General features: G+C 44.5%; 1 protein-coding gene across 6 annotated transcripts; it reads right to left on the bottom strand.

The window, feature by feature from the left end:
- Window positions 1-1,018: 1,018 nt before the first annotated feature.
- On the bottom strand, window positions 1,019-23,039 carry nsd2 (nuclear receptor binding SET domain protein 2). 6 transcript variants are annotated; one of them, XM_061796012.1, is made up of 23 exons: window positions 22,897-23,039; window positions 20,657-21,253; window positions 20,187-20,465; window positions 17,443-17,605; window positions 17,164-17,327; window positions 16,115-16,420; window positions 14,901-15,048; window positions 14,687-14,760; window positions 14,490-14,607; window positions 14,290-14,405; window positions 13,115-13,204; window positions 12,908-13,034; window positions 12,634-12,834; window positions 10,917-11,096; window positions 10,464-10,620; window positions 10,174-10,376; window positions 9,992-10,095; window positions 7,875-8,144; window positions 7,269-7,385; window positions 6,861-7,002; window positions 5,948-6,054; window positions 5,133-5,328; window positions 1,019-3,722 (listed from the first exon to the last, which is right to left on the bottom strand). In XM_061796012.1, exons 2-23 carry the CDS (start codon window positions 21,227-21,229, stop codon window positions 3,475-3,477), a joined length of 4,083 nt encoding a protein of 1,360 aa, XP_061651996.1. In that variant the 5' UTR covers window positions 21,230-21,253; window positions 22,897-23,039; the 3' UTR covers window positions 1,019-3,474. The 6 variants fall into 6 exon arrangements, with proteins under 6 accessions (XP_061651996.1, XP_061651998.1, XP_061651997.1 ...); XM_061796014.1 differs by lacking the exon at window positions 22,897-23,039 and adding an exon at window positions 22,263-22,430; XM_061796013.1 differs by lacking the exon at window positions 22,897-23,039 and adding an exon at window positions 21,960-22,239.
- Window positions 23,040-23,660: the final 621 nt, after the last annotated feature.

Here is a 23,660-nt window from a genome sequence, read left to right on the forward strand (position 1 = left end):
GCGGCTTTGTTGGTTCTTATTTCAGTCGTGCAAACGGACAGAAGCCACGTTTTCCCCAAGTGTCATTCAAGCAGATTCCTTCTTGCTAATGGATGGCATGAAGAGGAATCTTTAGTTTTACGGCAATTCAACACTTCATTGGGAAGCTGCACTAAAGCGAAACTTGACAAGATGAGCCAAAGTCATCTTAACGCGGGTATGTTATTTTAGGACTTGTAATATTAAACTATTAAAAGTGTGTTTTTGTGGAATCATTTCCTTGTACAGTGGGAGGAAAAAGTATGCGAACTCTGAAATTTCTTACATTTCTACCTAATTTGGTCTTAAAATGTGGTTTGATCATCTAAATCCCAAGAGAAAAGAGGCTGCTTAAAGTGATTCCACGCAATTATCTTTTCATATTTTTACAGCATAATGTAAACATTCACAGTGCAGGCCTGTAAAAGTAAGTGAACCCTTGGATTTAATAACCGCTTGACATTTTGGCAGCAAGAATCATATGCAAACAGTTCCTGCAGGTGCAGATCAGACGAGCAGGATGAATTTTGGACCATTCCGTTCCAAACCACACCCACAGTCTTTCTCATTGATTGGACTCCAGGTTGGTTCCCACCTGACTTATTCGCTCTCGGAGAATCTAGCCGAGAGGTTCACTTTTTCCTCCCGGTCTTGTGAATGTTCATATAATTTGTTATTAGTTTAAGCAGCCTGTTTATTCTTGTGATTTAGATGCTCATACCTACATTTTATGGAATCCAGACATTTAAGAAATTCCAAAGAGTTCACTTACATTTTCCTCCCACTGTAGACTCAACTATTTTTGTAAAATGATGCACACATTGTTCACGTCATAATTTTATTGTAAATTAGTGACTTGTACCCATCACATTTTCTCATCTGGAGGAACAAAGTTTGTAGCATTGGCTTTTATTTGATGGAAGGTATCTGAAGTGGAGCTTGTCTGAGGAAAAAAAGTTGACAAATATTTCATTTAAAGCATCCTTCCATCAGACAAAAGGTTGCCACGTTTTCAAGACTCAACCTGCATTCCTTACAGACGAAAGCTGGCTTCGAAGAACTCGTGTATTCGAACAATAATGCATGTTATGTGACAAGTCATATTACCCTTTTTTTTTTTAATACATGAATGTCAGAATTCTCCACAGGAACCTGAAGGCAGCAGTTGGAAACATACCAAAATGCAATTTGACAAGATCGTCTTCAGTCCTCCATCACGTTATATTCGGACTTCTTGTAATACACAAACATTCTCATTTTCATGCCGTAAGATTAGAACAAATCCCTTTTCAATTCACAGGTTGCTTTATTCAAAGTATTAAAAAATTGTGCTTTTGTGCAGCCTAGTCATTTTTTTTGCCTTTTTAATCACATAATTCATTTTACCATTTTTGTTTGAAGTTGGGTGGCAAGGTTGACGACTGGTTAGAGCATCTGCCTCACAGTTCTGAGGTCCGGGGTTCAATCCCCGGCCCCGCCTGTGTGGGGTTTGCATGTTCTCCCCGTGCCTGCGTGGCTTTTCTCCGGGCACTCCAGTTTCCTCCCACATTCCAAAACCATGCATGCTAGGTTAATTGACGACTCTAAATTGCCCATAGGTATGAATGTGAGTGCAAATGCTTGTTTGTGCCCTGCAATTGGCTGGAACTGGCAACCAGTTGAAGAGTGTACCACGCCTCCTGCCCGATGATAGCTGGGATAGGCTCCAGCACGCCCGCGACCCGCGTGAGGAGAAGCGGCTCAGAAAATGGATGGATGTTTGAAATTGTAATGCTTAGATTTTTTCCCCCCCTTTGATTTACTGTAATATTGCAAGTTAATTTCATTTAAACTCATTCAGTGCCAACGCTCAGTTAAAATGGATATTTGACTTTAATAAAGCCATTGACGGCTACGTGGCAGTGAATGAGTTCAATGACATTTTTAAAATATTGACACGAAATTTAAAAAAAACTTCATACAACTTAATACCATTTCAGATAATCATGTACAAAAACTTTACATTTGTATATAATTCTGAAACTGTATTGGAAAAATGTTTTTTCCTCAACTTTATTATTCTTGTAAACCATCTTTATTTTCACAATTTTTTTTCTTGTATAAAAAAAAAAAAAAAAAAAAAAGAGGGGGCGCAAACACGACTGAAAAAAACAAAACCCTAACACGGTGTGGTAGGATTGGGAAAAAAAACGTATATTTACAATAGAAGGCAACACTATGGGCACTTATACAGTATGTACATATTAGTCTGTGGTTTAGAGGGGACAGTAGTTACAAGCCAGTTAAACAGTGCTCACAACAATCCACTACATACATTCAACACAAAGCGACAAGGTTAGCGCAACAACGATCGTTAGGTAGGAAAACCAAAAAACTTCCCGCACATGACCACGATGCCTTCAGACACCCTGGGAAATTAGGAATACAGTTCCGATGTCCCAATCCAGACTAGACAAAAACGAAGACACTTAAAATAAAAACCGCAGTTCGGCGGTGGCCTTTGTGACGACATAATGAAAAACGCGAAGTAAACACTAACTGCCAGGGACGTGGTGAAGAAAAATTAAATAAAAAATCTCCCTTAAAGCCGATTTAAGGACTCGGGGGGTATATTCGAGCACCGATTTCTTTTTACTATCAGACTAAAGCTGATTCATTCTGACTTAACACACTCAAGGCGCCTTTTCATGACTCAAAGTGCATTCAAGCACTGATTCCTTCTTCCTAACAGACTAAAGCGCCTTTTTTAAGGACTCAACTGCATTTAAGCACTGAGGAGTCTTAGCCACACACCAGAGGCGTCTTTCACGGACGCAACGTGCATTCAAGCTCTTCTTCTTCTTCAAGACAAAAGCTGCCTTTTCATGATTCAAGCACAGTTTCCTTTTTCAACAACATTAAAAAAAGACACATTATGCTCCAAATATTTCACACAAAAAAAAAAAAAAAAAAAAAAAATGTGCTTTGAGCCTTTAAACATCTCAGTAGTGTTTGTCAGAGGGCAGCAGAGCCCCTTCCCCAACATGATCTATTATTATTATGTCCTACAGGATATGATCACTAAAATAAAAAAAAAGACGCTACTGGACAAAGCATAGTACAAGGTTTCCTGGCATATACATATAAATTGTTACTATTTATACTCTATATATTAGAATAAAAAATACATTTGGCAACATGTCGGATGCGTCCCACTAAGTCATGTCTGCTACTTTTTGGTCTTGATGGAAACTACGAGAAGGAGAAGGGGACCAGAGTATGACCTTTAACTTAACTCTATGATATAACGCCCCAAAATTTTTTTTAAAAAAAAGGTAGTTTGGTGGAAACGTTCAAGAACAGGAAGTGGATAGCGCCGTGCAGGAAGACAAAAAAAAAAAAAAAAAACACCTGAAAAAGTGTAACTGGCAAGCTCGTTCCCTGACGACCAAGATTTAACGGTTTACTTTTGTTCTTTTAGGCTTCCGCCGCTTTCCTCTTGGGGTTTTTGACTCGGGCCTCCCCGGGCCCCTCGGGACGGGCGGCGAGGGCGACATCCTGGTGGTGCTCGTCGTGCTCCTGGCAGCACAGCTGCCCCGTGGGCGGCCAGGCACGCAGCGCCCCCTCCTGGTGGGCCTTGCAGAAGGAGTTGGGGCACAGCTGGCAGAAGGCGTCCGAGTTCTTGCCGCAGACGTCACAGTGGTGCCACGGGCAGTCCCAGCGACCTGACGGCAAGCGGTAACGTTAAAAATTTTTGGCCCCAGCACCGGTTTTACGGATCGACTGAAAATCGGGAGGACATGTTGATCATATCAAGATGGACCAATTTGTCCCAAGGACCTAAGAAAATATGTATACAGTTGAAACCAAGAGGTTTACATACACTATATCAAAAGAAAGCCATGCTTTTTCCCCCCTCACTGTCTGACATGAAATCTGACTAAATGTTCCTGTTTGAGGTCTATTAGGATGACTAAAATTATTTGTATTTGCTAAATACCAGAAGAATCAGTCCATTTTTCAAAGTCAGAAGTTGACATACATTCCATTAGTATTTGGTACCATTGCCTTTAAATTGTACGACTTGGGTCAAATGTTTTGATATGCTTCCACAATGAATTTTTCAGAACTGGTGCAACTGAGCCAAGTTTGTAGGCCGCCTCGCTCGCACATGCCTCTTCAGGTCTGCCCATCAATTTTCAATAGGACAGAGATGGCGGCTTTGCGGTGGCCACTCCAAAACATTGACTTTGTAAGCTTCGGGCCATTGTCCATTTGGAAGACCCGTTTGCGCCCGAGCTCTAACTTCCTGGCTGATGTCTTGATATTGTTGCTTCGCTATTTCCACATCATGTTCTTTCCTCATGGCGCCATCTAGTTTGTCAAGTGGATCAGAAAATGTAACAACGCTCCTTGCGGCCAAACGGCTCAACTTTTGTCAGAGCAAAGGAAATTGTAATCTGTCATTTTTTTGTTTGTTTCTTTTGAAGTAATGGCTTCTTCCTGGCAGAGTGGTCGGTCCAGTACTTGTTGTTAATGACACACACTTCACCAGCTTCAGCAACCATCTTCACGAGGTCCTTTTGCTTTTGTTCTTGGGCTGATTTGCACATCTGGGACACTTCCTGAGCAGTTTGATGACCGGACATTCTCGTGGTGATTATACTTGCATGTAATTGTCTGAACAGATGAACGCAGCACCTTCAGGCACCTGGAAATTGCACCCGAGGATGAAGCAGACTTATATCTTGGCTGATTTCTCTTGCCTTTCCCATGATGTTACACAAAGAAGAAATGTGTTACAGGTGTGCCTAGTTCAAATACATCCACAGATGTGTGTCTAATTACATCAAATGTTGTCAATAAACCTATCAGAAGCTTCCAAAGAAATGACATCGTCTGGGTTTAAAAAGGTATAGTAAACTTCTCACGTTGAAGAAAGTCATGAAAAATTGCTTCTTTCCTTATTCTAGCATTTAGCAAATTGACTGAAAACAGGAAAGGTTTAGGCAGATTTCATGTCAGACAGTGAGTTTGTTTTTACATAGTGTACGTAAACATCTGCTTTCAACTGTATATATGATTCGTAGTAAAGTTAGGGTGGGTGAATATCTGATGTGTGGGCGTGTGCTGACCAAAGGGCCTCTTGGAGAGGTTGAGGCAGGACAGGTGGAAGGCTTTGGTGCACGTCTTCTTCCCACAGATGACCAGCTGTCCCCCATCGCCGCAGCGGAAGCACTCGTCGTCCGACTTCTTGCCCTCCGTCCGCCGTTTCCTGTACTTGCGCTTCAGTCTCTTCCCCTTGGGCTCGGCCGCCTGAGCGCTGGAGTTCTGTTGACGCCAGGTAACGTCGTCAAGGACGGCGATTGTATAGTCGTACCCCGACTTACGACTAATTCGTTCCACGGCCGTGCTTGAAACTCAAATCGCTTTGGTTGGCGGTATAGCCTTTACTTACTCTTTCTGCTTCAGTATCATATGTTGTACATACAGAAGTGCTACTATTAGTGTATATGTATATATATATATATATATATATATATATAACATTATTCTATACTATTCCGCCAAGTCCACTAAACACACACACCTCGCTCATCGTTTTCTATGATTTCATGCTTTACTTTAATTGACATTTGCTTCTTCTCAGCAATTAGGACCCACGGTTAAAATAAAGAAATTTAGCCAAACACAACCTCTAACTTTTACTGCGAGGTAAGCAACGTGAACGGACGGTGGCCAGATGTGGTGAAGTTCATTGCATCCATCTCGCCAAGTCAACACACATAAATGAATACGAATTCTCACAACACAAAACAAAATAATTAATTGACCGGGTGACGGCGCGTAACACGAACAAATCACAAGTTGAGGTGCTCTTAAGTCAAGGTACGACTTATGTGACATCCGTGCATGTTTCGTTTTTTTTTTTTTTTTTTTTTTTTTAAACCTTGGGGCGATCTCCCAGGAAGCCGCTGCAGTTTGGGGCGCCGCAGCGACACACCGTCTTTTCATTTCCCAAGCAGTCCAAGTTGTAGTTGAACGTCAGCTCGGTGCCTACCAAGCAAAAACGAACACCAAAGTGTCAGAGACGTTTTCAAATTTACATTTATTTTCATTTACGGTTAAATGAGCCAGCGGTGGAATATTTGCTGAGTCAAGAGTCTCTCCTAGTCTCCAATAATGCCAAACGTGCCATGAAAAAGCGGCTACATTTGTTGCTAGTCACTGTTTTGAAAAAAATAGCTCCGAAAAGTCACGAAATATAAGTAATGCTAAGCTGGCAACACCAAGTATCGCTGGCTTTAGTGTGTACATCTCAATAAATTAGAATAGTGTCAAAAACTTCATTTAGTTAGGAAACTCATTTTACAATGAGTGAACGATGATGCAATGATTTACAATACACACACACACACACACACACACACATCCATCTATTTTCTGAGCCGCTTCTCAGGAGGCGGGACACACCCTGAACTGGTTGCCAGCCAATCGCAGGGCACATACAAACAAACAACCAATCGCACTCACATTCACACTTACAGGCAATTCAGACACACAGTGAAATATTTCATGATTTTTTTTTTTTTTTTTTAATATTTATGTATAATTTTGAAACCAAAACCTCAAATTCCCCATCTCCAGAAACTAATGATGATGTAACAATCAATCAAGAAACAACGGAAATGATACGTTTTAATGCAGCAATTCGGTAGTAATTTTTCCTCTGAAAAGTGTTTAATGAATCCATATCATGTATGAGCACCGACGTGGACTTTTGTACCATATTTGAACTGATTGCGCGGGATCTGTATGCATGCGTGTTGTTGTTGTGGCGGCTTTCGAGCGCCCGAAAATACCTGCTGGGATGTCGCAGACGGCGAACAGTCCGACGCGCGTGTCTCCATTGACGGTCCACTTCTGCGTCTCGCAGTTGGGTTGACAGCTGTGGTTCATGAAGCGGGAGACGTTCCCCTTGGGACCGGCGTCGATGATTCGGTCCTTGGCAGGCAAATGAAACGGCAAAGGTATTCTATTGTTATGCATTTGTTTTGCAATGTTTAAACAATAAGCGCACGCTCGTGCGTTTGTTGTATTGGCAACTGTGACGCTACAGCGGACTGGCATGTAGCGTTCCCAATGCAATACCGTGCCATTCGTGTCGCTCCCCGCGGAAGAGGAACTGCTGAGCGCACAGCACCCGTATCCACTGGGGAGCATCGTGTTGATGTAACACACGCATACGTAGTGTACATACACACGTATACCTTGTCAATGGTGAGCATGTAGAAGTCGGTGATGTTGTTCTCGTGAGCGTACTTGATCCTGGCCCGACATTCGTCCTCGTCTATCAGCTCGCCAATGTACTCGTTTACAAACTCGCCCTGGTGGATTAACAGGTGCGAGTTATATGCGCTACCATTTGGAATTTCGTACTTGAAGAGATAGTAGTGTAAACTGACTGAACGGGAAATTTGAGCACATGGAGGTGCGACAACTAATCGACCGTCAAATTAATTGACTATTTTGACAATCAATCATTTCGAGCCTCTCAACAGTAAATATTCTCCCATTTCTGTAATCCTCCATGAAAGCAGACTGATTATCTTTATGTTCAATGGGAGGTGGAGAGGAAAGAAAAAAAAAAAGACATTCACAAACATCAGCGTTGACTTTGGAAACCAATGATCAACATTTCCCCCCCTATTTTCTGACGTTACGGACCAAATCAAACAATCACAATTTTTGGAAAAAATAATAGTCAGTTGAAATAATGGTTATTTGCAGCCGTATTGAGAGAGGCTGCGTGAAGGGGCTACGTTGGCATGTCAGAATTGCGCGAGTGTTTTGTTTTTTGGACTCTCCCGCTTCACCTTCTTGATGTCGCGCAGAGCGATCAGGCCCCAGCCTTTGCCGGGCGTCTTGATGATCTTGGTGTCCGGGTAGAGACGCTTGGTGAAGTCCTGGTTGCAGCAGCGCTCGCCACTGGGGCACACCTGCGGGTGGCACTCGTACTGCAGCATGCGGTTCAAGCACTCCGACTCGAAGCCGCACGGACGCTCCACCGACGGCTTGCAGTTGCACTTGGGGATCTCGGACACGTCGGCGGCGTACACCTGGACTTTGCCCACCGGTTTGTTGACCTGAAAGTGACGAGAGGCATCCGCGGAGAAGAGTTTGTACATGGCGGCATCATGGAATGCAGTCGACAAGGTATCGCTGGCGATATGGCTTTAGAATAAAACGGGCAATTCGTCCTCACTAAAATCCAGTTAAACATTTTTCTCCTTGTACGAAAAGCAAAAGACTGACATTTTGTTTTGCTTTTTGTTTTTTTCCCTCTCAAACGAGATTTGTTTTATTTCTCCTGCTATCAAACAAGCTTTGAAACAGTTTTTGCCGCCAGCATTAAATTGAATCAACCGCCGCAGAAATGTTTTTGTCACGGGCCACATCGTAGTTATGGTTTCCCTCGGAGGGCCGTTATGACTGAATTAGGGAAGAGTGAGTACCGATACCAGGTATCGCCATTGGGCCGATACCGCCCTTATTTCAAGTGATAGGGTACTCGTGAAGGCTGCCGATACCGGCCACCGATATTTGATCCAGAAAAATCTGACATGACGTAAGTAAGCCCTCCTCACCAGTAGTCGGCGCTGCTACACTGCCGCGCTTTGACACATCGGTAAATCCTCATGTGCGTCAGAAAGAAAGACAGGTCTTTGTTCGCAATCGTCTGTCAGTGTGTTAACTGAAATTCAAAAGTACGAGTGTATGATCAGCTAATATTATTACATAGACAACAAATTGATGGATAACTAGTTTTGAAATCAGAAGCCAGTAAAAAAAATATTAAATAAATAAATAAATGTTCAACTATTATTCAATTTTATTTGACAAGTGCAATTGGTAACAATGAAATGCTTCCAATATCTCAATGTCAAATCAAAAGTGAAGACAATCTGTAGTTTTGGTGTTTTGGCAAGAGACGTACGTGGGCTGTGTCCGAAATCGTTCACATTATCCACTAAAAGTACGAGTCCTGTCTTGGTGCTCGCCAATCAGAAGAGCAGGCCAGGTAATCGTTTCATAAATACAATGGACACGAGACTTTTTGTCCCCCCGCGCTCGATGAGTTTTCCTTGTGGTAACAACCCGGCACGCCGCTCACGACGCAGCAATTCGCTGGCGGAACGGCTTCGGCACCGTAGATGCAAACATTTTAGTGAAAGTTAACTACTTATTACGTTCGCAAGCCCACGAGCTAACTAGCCAGTGTGCTAAGGAGCGAAACAGCTCGCTCAATTGTGGCGACATCATTTAAAACAGAGGTCACTAACTGGCGGACCGCGGTGCGCGTCCGGACCCAGAAGAGTTCCCAAGCGGACCCTCACCATAGCCAAAAAAAGAACGGTTATGATTCAAGACAAACGGGGTGCTTCTGTTTTAAGCGGCGCATATTACAGGCTTTACGGTAGCGATGAACTGTACCGACCAATCACATGCGAGTTCCGCGAGTTTTTTTTTTTTTTTAGACAACCACTGATTGTTTTATCATTTATATCAAGGATAGTGTAACAAATGAATTAGACATATAGTGCAGACATTTCTTATGTGATAAACAAAGAATGCCTTTCTCGACAAAAAAAAAAAAAAGACATTTATAAGGGACCCCCAAACTTTTAAATGGTAGTGTATACTCTATATAAAATGGTAGGGATGGGACTTGAAAATCTTTTTAAGAACCAGTTTGCAGTAATTCAATTCCTAGGAATCGTTTCTTTGCGTGCCCGACGAGTCCGCTTATTGATTCCTCTTTCGTCGCAAATGAGTGATGTCCGACCCAAAAAGTGTCTTTCGCTTCTGAACCTTTCCCACATAACGTAAAGGCAGAAGCACTCCGAAGTTTGCCACGATCTCACCTGAAAAGATGACACCGTAGCAGCCGGTTGTGGCAATATTAATTTGTTCTGGAGGTATGATATCACACCTTGATAAACTTGTACGGGGGCGGTTTTCGGTTTTTCTCCTGCGCTTCCTTGGCTTCCCGCTTTATCTTCATCTCCTTGAATCGAGCTTCAGCCTCCGACAGAGCTGAGGAAACAAAGCAGGTAAGGAAACACGTCATATGTACGATTCGGATTAAGATTGGTTTGCTGTCTGGATCTTTACCCGTCTTGAAGACCTTCCCGATGCCGGTCCTCTGGTACTTGCTTCCCCGGTCGCCCTCCATGTAAGGGAACACTCGGCCCTGGTGGGTCCAGAAGTAGTCCTTGGAGCCGAAGAAGAAGACGGGGAACTCTCCGATCTCGTGGCGAAGGTGCTGGATGTTGGTGGGGATGTTCCGGGGGTGGTGAATTTCCGCGGGCCACCACCTGAAGGGGGAGGGGGGGAAAAAAAAAAACCACCCAATTGGAAAGGTTTGGATGAAAAACGTGGCGGCATCCATGGCCCCGCCTCACCGGTAAGTTCCCAGTTTGACCCAGATGATGTCTCGGTATTTGGGCTTCTTGCCGGCGCGACAGTCGTTGCAAAACCAGCTGCCGTCTGGCATGGCGATGTTCAGGCAGTCCGGGTGGAAGGCGGCAGGACAAGACTCGCAACACAGCAGTTGACCTCCTACAAGGCGCACATACATTTTTGGTAATGACTACAAAAACGACTTAGTTATAAGTGGAAGCTGCAGTGCAATTTGAGATTTCTATTTATTGTTTTTTTGAATGGGGGTTCACAAAAGAGGAGCTGCGCCATCCATTTGGGGATCTTTTGGACTTTTTTAGGGTGTGGGTGGGGTAGAGGAGCTACGCCATCTCTATCAGGGTGTTAAAAGGGGGGCGTGGCTTCAAAAGTGGACTTAAAGGTCCTTTTTTCTTTATTTCTAACATCATCTGGACTTTCATGTTTTTGTACGGCACCTTTGGAGCACACGAAGCACCAGCTGACGTTGACGTGACTGTGGTGGCTGTATCCTTTCTTGGCGTTGAAGTGGTTGGTGCAGACGATGGCCGTGTTGGCGATCGTCTCGCTGCCCGCCGCCACACACTGGTCGCCGACGTGGTAGGCCACGGGGCAGCGCAGGCATCGCATTAGCCGCCCTGGAAACGCGTAAGCAAAGATAACTGGCTAATGAGCAGAGGTAGGAGTAGGTCACATACACTGGTGCTTTGAGATACAAGTTTCATTCGTTCCCTGACCACGCTCGCAACTCAAAAGGTGCAACACTCAAATCATTTTTCCCCGTTGAAATAAATGGAAATGTCACTGATACGTTCCAGCACCCCCCCCACCCAAAAGAAATTGTTTTTTATTGTTTTACGTAAACTAACTGCGTGGCAATACACAGCTTGAAGCCTCTTTTTTTAATAGAAAAAAAAAAATTGTTCAAAAATTTGTTCAATTTTCTTGTCACCATTTATACATAAAATACACTGTATATACACCTTACAATTAAATGAGTAAAAAATTAATAAAAATAAAATAAATCTAATATCCTGTGGCCAAGTAAATACCATTCAAAACATTTGGTGGAAGTGCAAAGAATTAAAACAACACAGTGCTTGAAGTAGCATTGAAGTATAGCTACCAATTATCCAGTCAAACAATTACAAAGCGGAGGAAAATAAGTTACACGATTCCCTCAGGAGAAGCAAGGTAAATCTAATTATCAAAAGATAGAAGATAAGGTACGATAGATGTTATGATATCGTTATATCTAGACTTTACACTGATTTTATCGGCATCCGCCGATAATTAGCATTTTATGCTGATCGGCGACATTTACTCCGCGTCGCCATCGTGCACAGTATATTTGAATCCAGAAGCTACTTTATTTTTAGCCTTGTCGCGTGTCTTTTGGCGTAGTCCTGTAAATATCTGACAGCCAATATAAATTTATTATTATTTTTTTTTTTTAAAAGATAGACAGACAACACGTAATGCCCGCCAGCTCAGACTAGAAGAAAAATTTGCTCTATGTCAGACTACTGCAATAAAATCTTGTATTCCGATACCACCACATCCTGTTTTTTCCGATCACTGGGCTTCATCGCAAACGCGACCGGATACACTCGTTACCATGGCGACGACAACAATAATAGATTGCGCCATGTGTTTGTAAGAACAAAATGGGGGGAAAACGTGTGTTGTTGATCACCGGTGGTCAGGAGAGGAGAGGACGTTCGTTTAAGGCAACAAACAAAAATGTCACAAAAAGTGGATACATTAATGACTGTATTGACTTCCTGCCATCTAATAGAAGACCATTCATTTGTTCTGTCTGTCACTATGCCTCACTGGCATCAATAGAAGAACAAAGATACATTATTTTAAATATAATTTTTTGAGCAATTAAGTACACAACCATATGCAGTAAATGAACAGGTCATTTAAATAGACACATTCCTCCATCATGTGATCGGATCGGTGATCGGTTATCGTTTTTTTAAACTCGCTGATCAGTCCCAAAAATCCTGATCGTGTAAAGCCTAGTTATATCGCACAGCTCTAAGTCGAGTTGAGTCGAGTCCCCACTAAATTTCAAGGGAGTCAAGTCATGTGACTCAAGTCCCCCAGCTCCGGTAAGAAGCACGGCGAGCGAGGCGACGTGAGCGCGGTGGCCGCAGAGCTCCTCACCTTTGCTGGACTTGTGCTGGGTGCGGCATCCGTAGTGGCAGCTGATGCAGGTGTGCAGCGGGCAGCGGAAACCTTTGTTGTCAAACACAGTGAGCGGGCTGAGGCGGGCGCACACTTCGTGGTAGAACTTGCCGCAGTGGGCAACGTGGCAGCGGCGCACCTCGCCGTCCGACCGCTTACACGTGAAGCACGGGTGAACTCCTGGTAGAAGAAACGAGGAACCTCAAAGATCCGACGGTCCGTGAAAACACCGCCAAATTGATGGCGTGCTCACCCGTGCTGCACGGCTGACACAGCAGCTTGTCGTCGCGCTTGAAGCTTTCGCCCAGACAGTGGCGATGGAACATTCCGCAGCACTGACCTTCGCAGGGAACCAGATCCTCACCGGCCTGCTCGCACACCTGCACCACAACACAAACATGTCTTCCGTGTCTGTGGCCGTAAAACAATTCAACTGAGTGAATGGCGTGTGAAGAGCAACCTGGCAGACAAACTCTTTCTTGCGTTCTCCCTTCTTCATCCCATCCAGGCTGTCACTCGGAGAATCGGGACATCCTTCACTTCCAGAACCCTGCACACAAAATGTAGTCAGTCCGCTTAAAGGTCCCATATTCTGTCTATTTTGACCTCCGTAGACTGACTCTCTAACATGAACTTAGTATAAAAGTTACATTTCCAAAAACAGCTTGCTTTCATCATACAGGTGTCCAGAAACGACTTCTGTTTGAGCCACTTTTGTATCCACTGTGTCCATATTTAGCCAAGACCACTCCCTTTCCTCTGATTGGTTGCTTCCGTCTTGTGAGAGCACACGTGTTTGTAATGTTGACAGCGCTGGCTCGGGAGCAGAGAGGTAGGCGGAGATGTTCGCTAGTGAATATAAGCTCGAGAAAGTCCAACGAGCTGATTTCAGGCCTCTCTATGCAGAAAAACATCTGGAACTCAGGATTGCGGGGACCGTTTGAATTCATATTTGACATGTTTACTGAGGCACCACAGAGACAATATTTCATCCCAAATACTAGAAAAACTTGGTTTGTTCAAATATATCCCCTTTAAGAGCGTCCTCACACTCAGGACATTTTAAACCCTGCCCCCAATTGCCAGAGTTCATGATCCAAGGCTGTATTACTGCAACCTTAATGACTTAGTTTCAAGTTCCAAGTTCTGGTGATTGCTATTGTGTAAGGTGGTATGCCACTGACGATAGGAGGGATCACATTAATTATGACCCATATTGCTTTGCAAGTGACCGAGTGTGCCGTGGATTTTATTTTATTTTTTAAATTCTGTCCATTTCTATTGAACTATGAAAATGTTCACAAATAACTGTCCAGAAGAGCGATCACTTTAATTGTATGACAAGTACAATGCTTGCTGGTGACCTTGCAGGCCAAGGAATCTGTTGACTGTGCAGTTTATTTCCATTGTGCAAGGCGGCGGTTATCATGAATAACTGGGAAGGAACAGTCCATTACAGTTGAAGCCCCTTAATTCTTGCCAGCAGGCAGTGCTGTCCAATACAATTTAGTAATAAAATGTTTGTCGTTCTATTGTCGTAAGGATAGCAAAATAACCCAACTTTGGGCTACGCTAAAGTTTAACAGTGTAGTATGCTAATTGTTGGACCCAAAAAGAAAATATCCGCTGTCTCACCTCAGATTCGGGACAAAGTGACGAGCGCCTCTTTTTGGCCTTGGAGGGCTCACCGAGGACCTCTCCATCCTGCTTCCGCTTCCTTTTGCGCTTTGGTTTCTCTGCTTCTTGGTCATCTGATGTAAGGGGACCATTTTACAGACTGGTCATTTGGGGGGCGGCGGGGACATATCAGTGCTGTGGATTGATGATAGTTGTACCTGTAAGAGGCACTTGAGTCTTTTTTAGTTGTTTCTTGGTTTCTTTCACATCTTTGTCAGGCTTCCGCCTCCTCTTCTTAGGCTCCTTGTCGGCTCCCACAAGAGTCCAGGCCTGGGACTGATTATGAATAACGCTGTAAGTATGTGTTGCCTGTCTCATTATATGACACATACAGGCTCTTCTCAGCAAAACTCACGTTTTTTCGCCTCTTTTTGGGCTGCTGGTCCACCACGGTTGTCTTTTTGGAGATTTGCTTCAGCCCTCTCTTACCTAAAAGCAGAGTAGCAAAAAGGATGCGATGAATGTACTTTTTAAGCAGCATGAATTACTGACGATGTTTGGGAGACTTGAAGGCAGACAGCATAAACCTGATCACACAAAAAGTGTCCAGTTTCAATTTTTCCACTGACCTGGAGCCGAACCTTCTCCTAACCTCCTCTTCTTCTTAGCCGGACCCGTTGATGCGTTCCTCCCACCGTCCGCCTTTAAAGGGGAGCCAGGTTGGTTGGGCCTTGGCTTCTTCTTGAGCGGTACCACCGCTTCCACAGTGAGGTGATCCTGTAAAGTGAGATTTCTATTTAACTTTAATGTGCAATACATTTTAAAAGCACCACGATTGAGATTGTTTTCCCATCCTATATTTTAGCAGCGTTATGTTCTAAATTTGCACAATGTTAAAGCAGTAAAACAAAATGACTACGCTGCATTTTTTATTTATTTTCCATTTTACACTACATTTTCAAGTACAGTTCAGTTGTACAGGGTTATTGAAAAGTAACTCGCTATTTTTAAGTACTTGAAATTTATTTCTGAACTATAATTCTTACAAGAAATGAACATGAGAAGAAAGTGTATTGCATGGAGTTTGATTTTGGATATGGGCGCCACCAGTTTCTCAAGCCGCATGAACTCCTGTGGAATGGAAGACATAACTTCTCGTATTCGCCCTTCAAGTTCTTCCAACTGCTCCATAATCCATTGCTCGAGTTGGTCTTCCAACTCGGGCCACCTCGCCTTGTTTCCGCGGCAACTCAGCTTCCTCGTCTTGACTTGGCGAAGCTCGTTTTCCTGCATCCGCCACTTGCGAAGCATGGATTCGTTGATCTTGAATTCTCTCGCGGCTGCTCGATTCGCATGCTCCTCCGCGTAACTGACAGCTTGCAGTTTAAACTGTACTTCATAAGCGCGTCTCTTCATAGGTGCCATTTTCGGGGGTCCTTAGCCAAACCGATGTTCTTTTGCACAATGCACACCCCGGCGCTATATACCTACTGGGGGCGTGCCTTTAGCGTCCTCCTTCACGCCCGCCCCTTCCCCCTTCACGTCCGCCTTTCCTCTATATAAGCAGCGTGTCGGCAGGAAATGCTCCGTCAGTCAGTCAAGCGGAGCACTTAACAAAGTCACACATAAGGCGCGCCGCATTATAAGGCGCCCCGTCCATTTTGGAGAAAATTTAAGACTTTTAAGTGCGCCTTATGGTCGTGAAAATACGGTACCTTTTTTGATGAATGCTTGCTGCTACTGTGTTTTGTTGGTCATTTTGGCAGTACTTGGAAAGCCAAGTATTTTTTGAGGTGATAAAATGTGAGAAGCACCAATGTAGACTTTTAGACTTTAGACAAACCTGCAGTAGACCCCCATCGTCAGACCCCTTTTTCTTTCTCTGCAGGTTCTTCTTCAGATGGCCTCCATTCAGCCGTTCTCTGTGTTTCGCCGCCGCCTCGCCCATCAACAGTCGGGCCTCGGCTTCCATGCCGGGCTCCGGCTTCAGCTTGTCCAGGATGCAGGGGTTGAGGTGGGGCCCCCTGTCGTCGTACACGAAGATGAAGTTGGCCAAGCGGTCATCCAGCGACATGGCCAGCGCCTCCGTGGCCTGGATGACGCCCATCTTCCACTGGGGCCGCAGCTTACGGGGCACAGATTGAAGTGTCTGGAGGGAAAGACAACTCTTCACTTGGGCGGCAACTGATGATTCTTTTAATAACCAATCAATGTGTCGATAATTTTTTTAATCAATTGATGAATTGCATTTAAAAAAAAATTATTTACATCCCTTTATTAAAAAACAGGACACAAATTGATGATGATTCAGTTACTGGTCTGGTCCGTAACAGCCGTCAGAAAATCCTCAAAAATGTTGATCATTGTTTTCCAAAGTATAAGCAGATGTTTGCAAATGTCTTATTTTGATTCATCACAAAGAATATCAGTCTGCTTTCATGGAGGACTACAGAAATCGGAAAATATTTACTGTTGAGAGGCTGAAATTGCGTAACAAGGAGAAGAGGCTAACACTGAACTAACCGTGTGGTAAACGGCCAACCCGACTGACACTGCAGCTGCTGATGTCACGCCCTAGGCCACGCCCTTTAAAGGCACACGTCAACACACTGCAACGTGCGCCAGACATATCACTTATTTTCTTGACATTCTTTTATGGTTTGATTATGTTTTTATATTTTACACTATATTGCTATTTTTCTTTAATAAAAACGTAACCAAAAAGTTTGAATGATTTTTGGGGGGCTAAAACCGATTTCAATTTATATTAATTGATAATTGATTTAAAAACAATATAAGAAAAATTGTGATAATAATGGAGATTGGACGATATGAAAAAATAAGTCATGTTCATTTTTTTCCGTCCATATGTCTCATGCTAGGTTTAAGTACCTTTTTGTGGAGGACTCGCGAGGCCGGCTGGTTGTTGCACAGGCTGAGCTCCTGGTACTGGCTCTCGCAGGCGAACGACACCATGTTCTTCTCAAAAACGTAGCCCCTCTCGGGAGCGTCTCCAAAATACTGGACATGGTAAAGGAGGCCCAGCCTGCTTTTAGCTTTTTTTAAAAACAAAAACAAAACAAAAAAAACCAAACAAAAAAAACAAAAAAAATACATAATATAGGATTTTTCTAACTCATTGTATTGTTGGACAGTTGAGAGGGGCCTCACCGTTGGGTTTGATGTGATGGTTGAGTTCAGGGTCGGTGGTCACGATGCAGGGCCACCAGGGGTACCCCGCCACCTTGGTCCAGACCACGTGGCCAACAGAGAAGCTGCCGGGCAAAGGCGCCACTTCTATTGTGTCTGCTGATGCCTCAGAGACGACTGCAGGCTACAACAACAACAACAACGACGAAATAATACAAAAATAAATAAAAACCCCACATTTCAAAGCCTAAATCGGTTGTGGAAATTTCAGTAATGTTAGGGATAATGCTGGGTTCACGGTGGACGCGGGGCAAACTTTGGTTTCATTCGCGCTCGTGTCCGACAACGGTGCGCTACGAGCGGCCACTCCAAGCACGACTGTCTGGTTCCATTGATGTTTCGTTTTTACCTCGTTCTACTCCCCATTACAGCCCCTCCGCCCCGTGACTGTCTTGGACAGTTTAAATAGCAGATTTAAGGATTAAGTGTCATTTTAAGGATCATTAAAGCCTTTTTAAGGATCCAAAGACACCCCCCAATTACCAGCAGTACTTTGTTATATCGTGACATTTTAAGCCAATATTTTTGGTATTCTACAGTGGATATAAAAAGTGTAGCCACCCCTGTTAAAATGCCAGGTTTTTGTGATATTAAAAAAATAGATCAAGCACAATAATGTAAAAACTTTTTCCACCATTTAATGGGTACGACTGAATGAAAAAAAAAAAAAACATTTCGAGAGGGTAAGTAAAAAATAACTGAGATAATGTGTTTGCAGAAGTGCGCACACCCTTTTATAACAGGGGATGTGGCTGTGTTCACATTGAAAATCATGTTAAGTAGGAGTCGGTACACACCTGCCACCATTTAAAGTAGACTTTACACCGATCTGATCGGCTTGATCGGTTTCAGCCTATAATTAGCATTTTATGCTGATCGGCGTTAATGTCCTAATTCCCCGAGCCGATGAATGACGCCATTGATCGGCTCCGCAAAAGACATTTACTCTGCGTCGCCATCGTGTACAGTATATTTTAATCCAAAAGCTAGTTTATTTTTAGCCTTGTCGCGTGTCTTTTGACGTAGTACTGTAAATATCTGACGCCAAAGTTATTTAAAAAAAGAAAACACGTCGGCGGTGTGGGACAGACAACATGTAATGCCCGGATCAGACTACAAGACAAATTTGCTCTTTCACGATTGCACTACGTCAGACTACTATACAATAAAATCTTATTCCGATACCACCACATCCCGTCTTTTACGATCACTGGGCTTTATCTTGTCAACTCAAACGCGATCAGATACACTCGTTACCATGTCGACGACAACAACAATGGCTCACGGCGTGTGTATTATAAGAACAAAAGGGGAACAAAAACGTGTGATGGTGGTCACCGGTGCTTTCATTCAAGGCTTGCTTGAGGTTTGTTGCCCGGGAAGCCCAATAGAAGACGACGTGTGACTTTCTTGTGTCGTTTAATTGGTGAACTCAACTTAAACGTCACTAGCGCTTAAACTGGATTGGAGCAAATAGCATCAATGCGGAAGTCTAAGTTGTAGTCTCGCTCACAGAATAGTTGATAAATAAGCAATAATTGATAAATAACAGTAGCGACCGACGTTTAGATCATTGTGATGGAGTAAAAGTACCGTTACTTCTTAACAGCAGTTTTTTTCTGGTCTCGTCAACTCCTGTGATTTATCTAAAGTCGGTCCCGAAGGCACAGACGGAACCTCAGGCCGATGAGCAAGCAAATTAGTCCGCCGCGGAGCAATATTCACAACTACATCTGTGTGTGGATGGTGGAATGGATCTTTTTGCCAGTGTTCAAGGACTACGAAAGAGTCTATGACGACAGCGACCCCCCCCCCCGGAAAAACATCTTATTTTGAGTTCAAAACGGTTCAAATTTCGCCGAAAGGCGACTGATTTGAATGTATGTCAAATGGGTCCCGCATTCCTGAGTTGCAGACGTTTTTGTGCCGAGGCCTGAAATCAGCTCATTAGAATTTGGAGCTTTCGATGATGTCACTAGGGAGGATCTCCGCCTACCTCTCCGCTCCCGAGCCAGCGCTGTCGACATTACAAACACGTAGGCTCTCACAAGACGGAGGCAACCAATCAGAAGAAGGGGGCGGTCTTTGCCCAATATGGCCAAAGCGGATAGAAAACTGGGTCTAACAGAAGTAGCTCTCAGAGGGGCCTTTTCTGGACACGCGTATGACCAAACCAAGATGTTTTTGGAAATGAAATTGACACTTTTATACTAAGTCCACGTTAGAAAGTCACTCTATGGGGGTCGAAATCGCCAAAATACGGAACCATTAAAGTGCCTCTGATCAATGCAAAAGACTTTTCAGTTGTTCTAGTCGGATTTTCCTGACATTTTTTGGCTTTGTAGCAGAAGCCTGACGGTTTTGCGTGAACACTATTTGACTGGCATTTGGAAGGTTTCCTACTTCCCTCCATCTTGACCAAGCAAACCAGCATGGATGCTGCCACCAGCAGGCTGTACTGTAGGTATGGTGTTCTTTGGTGAAGAGCAGAGTTGTTTGCAGCAAACATACCTTTTGGAATTATGGCCAAAACGTTCAACCTCGGTTTCATCAGACCATAACACATTTGTGTCACATGCGTTTGGGAGATTTCAAGTGTTTTTCTTCTCTGTACTATAAGGCTTTTGCTTGCCACCCTACCCCAGAACCCGGACATATGACGAAGACGGGAGATTGTTGTCACGTATTAAACAACCAGTACTTGCCAGGATTTCCTGCAGCTCCTTCAATGTTGCTGTTGGCCTAATGGCAGCCTCCCTGAGCAGTTTTCTTCTCGTCTTTTCCTCAATTTTCGAGGGACGTCCAGTTCGTGGCAGTGTCACCGTCGTGCCGTATTTTCTCCACTTGACGATGACTGTCTTCACTGTGTTCCACGGCATATTCAATGCCTTGGAAATTCTTTTGTACCCTTCTCCTGACTGATACCTTTGGACTATGAGATCCTTCTGATGCTGTGGAAGCTCTCTGCGGACCATGGCTTGCGACTACAAAAATGTCAGGAAAAACCTATTAGAGAAGCTGAGGTTCATTGGGGGTTCATCAGAGGCACTTTAAATGGCGGCACATTTGTGCTGACTCCCATTTAACATGACTTTGAAGAGTGGGGGTTCACTGCATTTCTTTAAGCTTCGAACAAATCGCAGGTCGAACGAGGCGACGATAAGCAAAAACTAACCTCATCCACCGCCTCCAAAGCAGGATCCGAGCCATCGGGAGCATCTTTGCGTACGGCGGAAGGGCAGAGGTCGGGTTGAGGTTTAGGTTTGTGAGGTCTACCCCGCCGCTTCTTCACCTCCTGCCTTTCTTCGGGTGCAGACGCCACACCTTCAACAACGGCGGATAAGCCGGTCCCGGCGGCTGAGCACGGCTCAAAGAGGGGCGCCTGGACCACCTGGGGGACGGTCGCTTGCAGCACCGGCTCGCCGCGCGAGTGCTGACGGCCACCGTTGGAATTCGGGGCTTCGGCGCACTTGAGGACGGGCATCTCGGCGGTGCACAGCTTAGGCACGGCGTCCTGGTCACTGTTGAGCACCAGAGACGTAAGGTCCTTGAGCCTCTCGTGGCCGTGGTTGCCGTGAGCGTGGCCGGACATCTTCTGGAGCACGCTGTCTTGCAAGGTGGTGGCCAGTTGGGCGGCGGCCTGGTCCATGAGCAGGGAAGGGTCGCCGCGGGAATCCGGCGGTCGCTTCACACTGACGGGATTGGCCGGCTCGGGCATCGAAGGCAGGGAGCTCCCTTTGCTGTCCATTCCATCCAAGTCCTTTCACGCTCTCTGACAAAACGGCATAGATGGCATCAAGTCATACATGTGCAAGCTCAAAGTCTTAACCTTCAAGTACCAACTCATTTTGACAGATCGGGAAGCATCGTTGCAACTTATTCGCTAGGGTTTCTTCTTCTTGGTTTTTGTTAGCTCACAGGTGTGGTGTTCTCTGATGAGATTTTCGGCGCACACTGCACAAAGTACCACCAAAACTGTCAAATACCTGATTTTTGGATTTTTATCTTCATGTGTGGGGACTGGGGGCACAGTGGACAACTGGTTAGCACATAACTGGTTAGCACAGCTGCCTCACAGTTCTGGGGACCGGGGTTCAAATCCCAGCCTCACCTGTTATTTGTTTTGATGTGCCCTGCGATTGGCTGGGGACCAGTTCAGGGTGTACCCCGCCGCTTGCCCGAAGATAGCTGTAGTCAGGGTTATCTGTAGTCCCTGGCAGGTTGATGTAACAAAGTATAAAGTAGTAGTAGTAATAGTTGAAAATTGTTAAAAAGTTCTCCAAAAAGTTAAATTTTCTTGCTTCAAGCTGCTTATTAGTCACGCCTGTAAATATGAACAGTATTTGGTGCGTGATGACAGCTCTCAAAACAGCAATACAACAACAAAATAAAAAATAAATGTTTACATCATTTTTGCCCAGCCAGCTCGCAGGAGCATATGCGAAAAGGAAGCTTGGGGGCTCCAGAAAAAGCTGCACCTGTCACACACGTTCCAGCTGCGTTGTTTGGTCGCTTGCGTGAAGGTTCCGAAGCAAATGGATTGGAACTTGCATTGAGAGCGACAATGCAGCAGAAAGGGCGACACTACCGCCGAGCAGGTAGCCCCTTTCCCCGGCTGGTGGAGAAAGAGCGAGCTAGCAGCTAGCTGCGAGCTGCAGTGCTGGTTGGGTGGGGGGCACGGAGGAGGGCCGGAACCGCGTGGAGCGATGCCCAATGAGCGCATCGCGGTCTGGAAAAAGCCGCGGAAACGAGAGCAGCTGACACGGCCATGACTAAAGTACCTGTACAAGCGAAGTCACGCCGCAACTCCCACACAATCCGTGACATTTATTGGCAATGGGGGAGTCTCATCGGGGATCGACTTATCTTGTCTGGCGAGCGCCTCGCTTGCGATTGTTCCAACTTCGTACCACTGTTCCGACGTACTTTGAAATGACAAACTTCAGTCGGCCTCATGCACTATTTTAAAACAATGATATATTGAGTAGATATAATTGACAGGCGGGTATGCATTCGATTATTCCATCTCGATCTACTCGCGAGCGTCAGCCATTAACTAACAACTAGACAAAGCCGCCGCACAAAGGCCAAAAACGCCAAGAACTGCACTCCTAAGCGAACGCGAGGAAAAACAAAAACAAAACATATGAGCGAATTGTAGTTGAATTGGGTAAACGACTGCTGCTGTCTGAATCGAGTGTTCGGCCGCGACTCGTTCACAGGAGGCGCCATGACAGCTCGTTTGGAAAATAAAAAATGCTAAGAAGCGAAGCCATTGAAGCCCATTGAAAACTAGCAGCCAGCGTTAGCATCGGCTAACTAGCCGCCTCTCCGGTAAAATGGATGCTGGGCCCCCGGACAAGTGTACAAAAAAGTCCTCGAGTTGGCTCCCGTTGGCGAACGGCGGCGTTTTACCTGCTGGCTGGACGTCCCGGCGGCCGCTTACACGGACACGGGGAGTTTCTCCATGGCGTCAATGGAGATTTTCATTCAAGTGGAGTGAAAAAGCTTTTGCGGGCAACTCAAACGGGGAGGCCAACCAGCGCGAAAAATGCTAACTCGGGATTGGTCGACGGCGCACACGAGCAAAAAAAAAACAAAAAACATGAGGAAGTGAATGTCCACACTATCGCATACATTTGCAATTCCTTATTTGAGTCTTTCTTTTTCTTCCTTTATTTAATTCTTGCTTTCTAATCATTTGGTTTTTTTTTGTAATACAATTGTTTAAAAAAAAGTTTATAGAAACCCTGTCCAACAACATTTGGACGCACGCACCCGTGTTGTCATTAATTCTTATAATTATATAGTATTATGATATTATATTACAATATTCATCAGACATTTGACAGCCTAAGGCAGAGTAGTCCAAACTATGGCCTGGGGGCCATTTGTGGCGAGCCCTCCATTTTTTTTGTGGCCCACGGCATATAAAACAGATTTTTGACACTGTCCACAACGCTAATGGGTGTGAGTGTTGTTAAAGCGGAGGTCCCCCATTGGTGCGATGGTACTATTACCAATGCGACTATTACTACTACTAATGAATTGGTTTTATGAAGAGCGTTTTTAAATATGCACCAAAAATATATATTTACAACTGATTTAGGAACAAAATATAATGCCTTGTGAATAATTTAGGTTCAGAAGCCAAAAATATTTCCTCCACTTATTTTATT

This window comes from Phyllopteryx taeniolatus, chromosome 13 (assembly GCF_024500385.1).
Source record: "Phyllopteryx taeniolatus isolate TA_2022b chromosome 13, UOR_Ptae_1.2, whole genome shotgun sequence".
In the NCBI taxonomy this organism is placed as follows: Eukaryota; Metazoa; Chordata; class Actinopteri; order Syngnathiformes; family Syngnathidae; genus Phyllopteryx; species Phyllopteryx taeniolatus.